The sequence below is a fragment of the Chelon labrosus genome, assembly GCF_963514085.1.
Source record: "Chelon labrosus genome assembly, chromosome: 12".
NCBI lineage: Eukaryota > Metazoa > Chordata > Actinopteri > Mugiliformes > Mugilidae > Chelon > Chelon labrosus.
This window is the reverse complement of record NC_140345.1, coordinates 22768255-22777272: the sequence shown is the minus strand read 5'-3', so window position 1 is coordinate 22777272 and position 9018 is coordinate 22768255. Positions and strand designations below refer to the sequence as shown.

General features: G+C 45.0%; 1 protein-coding gene across 1 annotated transcript; it reads right to left on the bottom strand.

Moving 5' to 3' along the window:
- Positions 1-258: 258 nt before the first annotated feature.
- On the bottom strand, positions 259-2248 carry kcns2 (potassium voltage-gated channel modifier subfamily S member 2; the record flags this gene model as incomplete). The annotated part of the gene is made up of 1 exon (XM_084558042.1): positions 259-2248. Exon 1 carries the CDS (start codon positions 1771-1773, stop codon positions 259-261), a length of 1515 nt encoding a protein of 504 aa, XP_084414168.1. The 5' UTR covers positions 1774-2248.
- Between the last annotated feature and the right edge of the window lie 6770 nt (positions 2249-9018).

The window sequence follows — 9018 nt, the reverse complement described above, 5'->3', positions numbered from 1 at the left end:
TGGGCCATCATAGTGCACAGTGAGATATCATACCCAGACTGCACTATACATGCTCTTACTTTCTCATTGTGAGGGACAAATAGATTAACACATTATTGCACTGAGCTACAGAGAGGCAAACTGTCAGACATCAGTGGAAGGAAGTACTGCAGACTTTTTGGTCCGGCTGAGGTTTCAGCACCCCGGACAGCTCCTCGCGCAGCCAGTTTGCAGGAACAGCTTCATCCAAGCTGACGGAGAGTCACTGATAAAACAGTTTCAGTGTATTGATTCATTCAGACTCTGTTCACTGGGTGAACTCCGGCTCATGTTTGACAAGCTCGCCATGAGGGATTTAACTTTGTGTGCGTAATAGTTCCTCAGGTTGACCGAAGGCACCTCTTTTATTCCCTCGTCGAAATCGCAGCTTCGCATTGCGATCTCCAGCTGCTTTTGTCTCTTGTAGAAGAGGGAGAATTTATTGAAAATGAGCGTAATCGGAAGCACAACTACCAAGATCCCGGCCAAGATGCATGCTGAGGCGGTCAGCTTGCCCGCTATGGACACCGGCACCACATCTCCATAACCTACGGTGGTCATACTGACAGTGGCCCACCACCAGCACGCCGGGATGGTGGAGAAATCCTCACTGTCCTCTTTCTCCACCGTGTAGGCCATGACGGAGAAAAATGAAACCCCGACGGCCAAGTAGAGAAGTAGCAGGCCCACTTCTTTGTAGCTGTTCCTGAGTGTGGCACCAAGGGAGCGCAGCCCCGTGGAGTGACGGGCCAGCTTCAGGATGCGGAAAATCCTCATCAGCCTCAGTACTTGCGCAACGCGTCCCAGGTTGGCCAGCGCTGGGCTGCTCTCCACCACCAGGTTTATAAGGAGTGTCAGGTAAAACGGAAGTATGGATACCAGGTCTATCAAATTTAACGGGTGTTCGAAGAAGTGCACAAGATCTGGCGCCACCATGAACCTGGCTACCAGCTCCAGGGTGAACCAGCCGATGCCAAAGTGCTCCACAATCTCGAAACGGGGGTCCTCCGTGGGTTGCCCCTCACTGTCCAACAGGCTGAACTCGCTCATGCTGTTCATGCACATAGTGGCGATGGAGCCAAGCACCACCAGGATAGAGAAGATGCTGATGATGCGGCTGGCCACGGAGTAGCCTGGGTTATCCAGCATTAGCCAGATGCGCCGCCGTGCGCTCCCGAGCAGCTGTTTGTCAAACTTGGTAGCGTCATTATAAAACTCCAAGAGCTCATCAAAAGATGAAGTGGTGCTCCCTTCATCGCTCCGTTCATCCCAGTCCTCCCGGTCCTGGTCCATTTTCCTACAGTGGTAGGCGCTGCTGCAGCAGGAGTCAATGAAGAACTCGTTGATGCCCCAGTACTCGATCTCCTGGCTGAAGGAGAAGATGCACAACTCGGCCATGACATGCAGCCGCCCCGTGTTGTAGAAATTCAACACGTAGGGGAAGAGTGCCGGGTTCCTGTCGAAGTAAAACTCTTTCTCTGTGTCATCGTAGTCGTCACACAGCTCTAGTATAGACTCTTTGGACTGGCAGTGGAGTAGACGCGCAAGCCTCGTCTCGGGGAACCGAGAAAGCGTGTTGGACTGAAGACGCTTCTTGAAGCCGCCCACGTTGATGCGGATGGCAGCGTTGTCATCCATTGGAGCCCCACCGCCCGGTTCCCCCAGGACCTGACCTGTCATGTCTGGAGAAAGGGACACACAGAGGCGCACAGCGCACACAATGAAAGAACGGAACGACAGCAGACCAAATGACATTGACACAAAGAGGAAGACAGAAAGAGACAGCCAGCACAAATGGAGACACACAGTCAGAAAGAAAAGAGAAAGGAGAGAAATAAATGTTGTTTTGAACTAAAATCAGTAGATTGGTTTTATGCTTTGAATTAATATCCTGCCACACTTAGCCTGTTTGAAAGGGTGAAAGACAAAACTGATGAACCTTTGTTAGAACCACGATTTCTATCAAATTATGGACACGTTTAAGAACTTACTTTAAAGCGCCTCCAGTTCCCCGAATCCTCCTACAAGAAGACTCCGCATTTCAACTGTACTGAAAACACACTGTAGTTTGTGGACAACCTGTGGACCAGTAATAAACGCGGAGACCTTTGTCCCCTCTATTCTCGGCAGACGCGTCTCTGGCTGGTAGATTTTTATTAGCTTGGGCAGACGAGGAAGTCTTCTCCATAAGGAGTCTTCGCGATGACAGTCTTCGCGATGTCAGATGAAATGTTGTCTCCAGACAGGGTCCGGCAAGTATACCCGGAGGCTTGCTGTAGCTGGTTGTCCTTACATTATGCATCCACCTGGTTTTACGCCACCTTCAGCTGGAGGTATCGGCTGCGTGTGTTACAGTAAAAAATCTAGGAGCCATAGGAACTGATACACGCCCCGGCAGCCGCTTTTGTTTGTGCTAGGGAATTCCTTTCTCTCTCTCTCCCCATCTCTCTCTCTCTTCTTTCTATCTGTTGCTGCGCAGCAACACGTAGCTCTCCCTGTGCACCGCCCTCCCAAAGTGATCTCAGCATCATGGTGCTGAGGGGCGAGGCGCAGCTCCAGGAGGAGAGGGAGTCAACAACTAACGAATACGCAGAAAAAGAACCTCCAGACAGAAAATCACGCGAAGGTTATATATAATGGCACAGCATCATATGGAAACCAGTGTCATTGTAGTGGCTCCGTAGATCCAGTAACTATGGCGCTATCTAGTCAATTACATCAATGTCATTGGAAATTAGAGTAGATATATTTGATTTTGATTTTTTCCCGAAAATACATTTGTTGGTTTCTCCAGACTGCCACTGCTTAACAATGACACACACACCTTGAAAATTATGAAAAAGATGGTGAAAGGGAGTCAGCAAGTCCAAACTAGTCCGTCAAACTTCCCAAAGCTGCCCCAAATCCCCAAATGATGAGTCAAATCTCCAAAATCACAAGCGTTCTCTTTAAAATGAAAAAATAAGCAAGACATAAGACATAGGAGAGAAGCCATGAAAGTATCCTGCATGCCCCTTCAGTCTTATGGTGGTATAAAGGTTTGTCACATGTCCGGAGAGGTGCTTTCATGTAAAGGTGACAATTGATTAATGAGTCTGTAGTCACTGAGCCAACACATTCAATGTCATGCAGTGAGGATCAATAGAGCTATGACATTTAACCCGTGCCACTGTCCCCTTCATCCAAATGCTGTTTACTAATCGTCACTGCAGAGTATGTGGGAGCTGTGATGTTTGATCCAAGATAAAGAGCAGGAGATTTTAACACTGACCACCTCCACAATGTGCATCTCCTTTTGTCAATTCACCGGCGACATCATTACCAGCCCTGTCTGGCAGAACATAAAGCCAGGGTTAAAGCTGCGGCCTTGCAGAGCAGCCTCGCTTTTATTGATTAAGCGCTGAAGGTTTTGCCTCGCACATCCCAATGTGTCTAATGAAGGCGATAGTGGCTCCAGACAATAGCTGCCTTATACTAATTCCCTTGGGTGAATGCTTGTTAGTTTACCATTAGTTCGCTCTTTGTCAGGAGGCATTTTGCACACAAGAAAGGCGCATGGGCGCTTTTTGGGTCAGCCCTTTGATCGGCACACTGGAGCAACATTAGAGTCCTCTCACTTTGTGCTGTTTGAGCTTTTGGAAAATGCACACATGGCTAATTTGCTAAAGCGTTAAGTAGGAACATGAATGGTTACAGCACTATCGCTTCATTGTGTTGAATGAGAAGACCTAAAGAAGGCACTATCACTCCCTTAGGGTAGGACGCTCTGGTCATTTCAGTCTCATATCTCCTCCTGTGTCATTTACTGCCCATCCTGTTTAAGACACCAAACCATGGTTTCATTTAAAAATACATTTAGGGTCAATTCCCCAATTGCTGTGTTGTATTGCCGTACTAGTTTGGAAACATAACCACAGGCCGTCGACAGCACTGCAGCTGTTTACGCCTAAATAAGATCTTTCACTCTAAGATTTTTACTCCCAGGCAGCCAGCTCATTAATATTTCATCACGTTTTGTTTTTTTTCCTCCTAACAATTGGAGCTTAACATGAGCATGTAAACCCACGAGACTGCCTGAACAGATTGGATCTTTACAGTTGTATTCCCATTCTAGACGCTTTAAGGGGTTTAATGAAAACTACAGTCTATGTTCTTTAGGTACCGCCAGCGTGATAGCGTTATAGATAGATCATCTCGTAGGCCTCTGTGGATCCTCGACACCCTCACACAGCAGCTTTGTAGGATTTGCGAAGCTTAACAAGAGCCTTGAAAGCCTGTACAGCCACTCTATGCTGATTACACCATTGTGGAATTGAAGACGTTTTCTATAAAGTCTTCTCGCTGGTGGGATCCATCTGTGTTTGTATGGGAATGCTGTGCTGTGATTGTAATCCTATTTAGTCTATCATTATCCTCATCCAGCAGGACCTTATTGAGTTCTCTGGTATCATCCTCCTCTCTGTGATTGCTTGATGTTTGTGATCTGTATTATTTGATTATTTCTCATCATGTTTCCTCTCAGTAGAATGACTGTGCTCAGCTACATGTCTTTACTACGGCACAGGGATATCAGCGTTTTAGGATTAAGCAGCAGTCAGAGGCAATCACTCACCTGCTGCAGGAGACCCTCATTTTCCGCGAGCGATACACCTCCTCAGATTTCATTAACGTGGGTGAAGGAGCTTGGTGATCATAAAAGAAAATGTCACCGGGACTTTTTCTTCACGATTGCTGAGGTGGTTCGCTCCAAATTGTTTGTGCTAACAGGCTATCATCTGAATATCATCTGCTTCTCATTGAAGTGGGCTGCTTTTGATTCATTCTTCTCCCACACAGTTGAGCTTAATGTGTCGCTCTGTGGAGGAGGAACTGTTCTTCGTAGCTTACTCCTCAACAAGATCATCAATTCTCAGTAAATAGCAGGATGCTTAAAGAAACCCTTCAGTTTCAGTTTCACTTGAACATTGCAAGTTTGCTTTATTTGGCTTTACTTTCCTGCTATGGTAAATGTACAGTATTATCAGCAAAATATGAACATGTATGTCCTTTAGAAAAATTTGTCTTATAAACATTTATTCATTCATTTTCTGTAACCACTTGTCCTCTGGAGGGTCGCAGGGGGGCTGGAGCCTATCCCAGCTGTCATTGGGCGAGAGGCGGGGTACACCCTGGGCAGGTTGCCAGTCTATCACAAAGAGACAGACAACCATCCACACTCACACGCACACCTACGACCAATTTAGAATCACCAATGAACCTAACGAGCATGTCTTTGGACGGTGGTAGGAAGCTGGAGTACCCGGAGAGAACCAACGCAGACACAGGGAGAACATGCAAACTCCACACAGAAAGGCCCCAGTCGGCCGATGGATTCAAACCCAGAGCTTTCTTGCCATGAGGCATCAGTGCTAACCACCCTTTATAAACATTTTTTTGTATATTTGTGCAGCTATAACAGTTAAGTAATATTTTACACTTGTAGCAGATAGGTGGAGCTAAGTGAGTTGAAAACTGGGCATCAGGCCCCTTTAGTTGATCACAAGATAGATTTGAAGGCTTGTGAGATGATAAAATTCTATCATAATCAATTGGCGGTTTTCTCTCATTATCAATGACTTTTATGAAATATTGAATAATTATCCCTATATGAGCTATGTCAACATGTTTTGAAACCTCCAAGTTTAGAGGAGGCAGAATCGCAAAGAACTCATGACATCTGAAATATAAGCAGTCTCGTAAAATCTGGATGTGTCACAAATGCAGTGGATTAAAATGGATTACTATCTATTTTGAAATGCAGTGCAGCAGAAGCAGAAACAGCCCAGAATTGTAAAGCACATCAAGTCTGACACTTAAATGTGCTTAGATACTTTCCACCGCTGGAACCTACATTTTAAAGATTTTAAAGATTAAAAACATAATAGTCTCTCTCTTTAATTTTTTTTGTTATTAAACTTTCGTTCAGTCCTCTGAACTTTCCAGTCCTGGCTGGCGAAGAGAAGCAAAAACTTTGATTAGAAAAACGTGTACCCTCTGGTTTTAATAGAACGCCTCACGCATTTTAAATTGCTAGCATTTACACCCTGCGCACACTTGGCAGGCTTTTCTTCCCGTTTCCTATCTTTTGATGGAGACTTTTGCAGAACCTCGCTATAAATTTCATCATAAAGTAATAGGCATCTTTATTGTTGTGTCTCAACAACAGCCGCAACAGCTGGAGAGGAAATTAAATGTATTGTATTGAAAAGTATTGCAGTGATCTATGGCTTGAATTTCAAGCTCTGACCGTAAAAACAAACTGTCAATTAATTTTGATCAAAACTGAGTGTGTTTTGAACTGACTGCAGTTTTGTGTGGGTCAAAAACATTAGAAACAGAGGGTTTAGTACCAGTACAGCTGCAGTTTCACATCTTTAAATGTCAGATTCTGTTATTGTAGACGTCTGGTCAAAAAAGGTGACAGTATCCCTGTAGACAGGCATTTTCTTTATTTTGTGAGTTAGTTTGAAGCAGATTAAGGAAGAGGTAGATAAAGTGGATGTGGATGGAGAAAAGCGAATGAGGAAGAGACAGAGAAGGAGGAAGCCAGCGAGAAGAGGATGCCGTTATCTCTGTCTCTTGTTTCCTTCAAAGCCTGAGGTGCAGGCTCAAGTGTGAGTGTGTAGGAGTTTTTCGTGTCGACTAAATCTGCTTCTCCCTATCTTTTGCCATATCTCTCTCCTGGCTTTGCCATCTTTCCCACTCTCTTGCTGTCTTCGTGTGTCTCTCTTAACATTTTTTTATATCCATCATTTTCCCCCTTCCACGTGTTTCTTTCAGCTCTTCACTCATACGTCCCCGGCTCAGTCTTCCAACATCTTTCTCCATCCGAGGTCAAGGTTGAGCGAAGTGCTGGCCTCCTTCGTGACTGAAAACATCAGGGTGTCATCTGAAGCCTTGCAGGGGGACGCCATATCAGCCGGGGAAAATGCCACAGCCTTCTATCTGTGATAAAAGTTGTCATTCCAAAGCTCGCTCTGAACCCCCTATCAGCGCCGATGGATAAAAAAAGCAGTGTACTGAGAGATTTATAGAAATGGCATTAAGGGAGAATCTATTTAGCAACGTTAACCCGACATGTGAAATAAAACGTGCTTTCAATCCGGTCGTCTTCCCTCTTCTGCTTCACGCTACGCTAATCACATCAAATGGGTCTTGATTATTATGGCAGAGAAGGCTGGCTGACTTAGGACAGAGTGCAGACCGAGAAAGAGTAGGATGAATACAGATTGAAACTGGAGACGCTCATTCTCCAGCTTCCATATCTGAGTGTGTGTTGAAGTGCAGTAACTATACATATAGCATATTAATAAATTATGAAGCTTTTGTCCATTGGACTGGATGATGAGCACAAACTGGCCCTGATATCAATAATGTGTAGCAGCAGGCTGACCTAAATACAGAAGTAGCTCAATGACAGTAATTGGAGCAATGAGATCTGCTACTAAAGGTAGAGGTCTGCCCACGCTAAGAGATGGCCCTTCATTGCATGGTGTTTCTGTGCTTCAGCTTCATAAACGTTTGACTGTCAGGTGGGAGCTGGGCCACGGTGTCCTTCAGGTTCAAACACTGCTACAAAACTGTACTTTCGCTGACTCTCTTCTACCTCTCGAAGGATGAAAAGACTTTAAATGGTGAGACATTGTTGACCTCTCTGTTCGCTTTCTCCTTTTTTAATCTGAACTCCAACTGCAACACAGCTTCAATAACCTGCACTTTTACACGCAATCATTTGTGTGCTACACACACTGGAATCTGTTCCTGCTGTTGTCCACAGTACTAGAGAGAAAAGTTGGTATATAGTTCGTAGTTGGCCTCACGGCACTGGAATCTCTGTATGAAGTAGCTGTCAGCAATAAAAGAACCACCCAATGAATGCAAAATGACCACAAAGTAAAGGTGTCATTCACTCTACTTGATGGGGTTGGGGGTATCCTTTCATCTCTTAATGTCCTGCCATTCCTGAATGAATAGCAGGAATGGACCTGCCATTCATTCATGTGGATGTTACTTAGCACCCACCTAGACCAGACCAGGCACTCCCCACCCCATAGCAATGACACTCCTTGATGACAGCAGCCACCCCCAGCAGGATGCAGTCTGACACAGGCACACACACAAAAACAGCACAAGGTGTTGACCTGGCCTCCAAATTCACTAGATCCCAAACTGACTAAGTATCTGTGAAATGATCCACAAAGGCCCCCCACTAACATCATCCTGTTGCTAGACACCACAGGACACCCTCAGAAGGCCCATGTCCATTGACATTTTTTCTTGTCAGAGTAAGGAAAGCACTGGCATATTAATGATGCTGCAGTTCCATGAAGTCTTATGTATTAAATGTAAGAAAATCACAATGAAGCAGAATACCAAAAAAATAAATAAAACAACAGCACACCTGTTCTTTCCCTGCTGTCAAAACGTCTGCTGTGAAAAAGTCTATGTAAAACCATCTGTGCATACTGCATTTGGTACTAGTACTGTCCAATACTCTTACTAATTTTGTCATACTTGCACAACTATATCCACGATGTACCTGAAGACTGAGTCCTTGCAAATAATGTGTACCCAAGCTGAGATTTTTATTTGAATCTTATTTTACTATCCTAGTTTCTTTGGAATGTGAAATGTAATTCTGTCGTAGTAATGTGAAACGTGTGTGTGTGTGTGAGGGAAGGCCGTTTGTATCTGAACGTCCTTCCCTCGGCTGAAAGAAAGCTGAAGCTCCATCTGCACATGATAATTTTGTTTACGTTGACAGCACCCCGCACATCAGAACAAACAAGCATTTCTCATTCCTCTATTCACCGAAGCGAAGCTGGATCAGTGTGATCTCATAAAAGACAACAGAGCGATGCGTCTCAGTTCATCCCTTTGACCTGAACGTATCCACAGCTGGACCCACACTGAATGGAAATCAGACACCGTCCTCCTGATGTAGCCGGCCTCGTCCGCGCC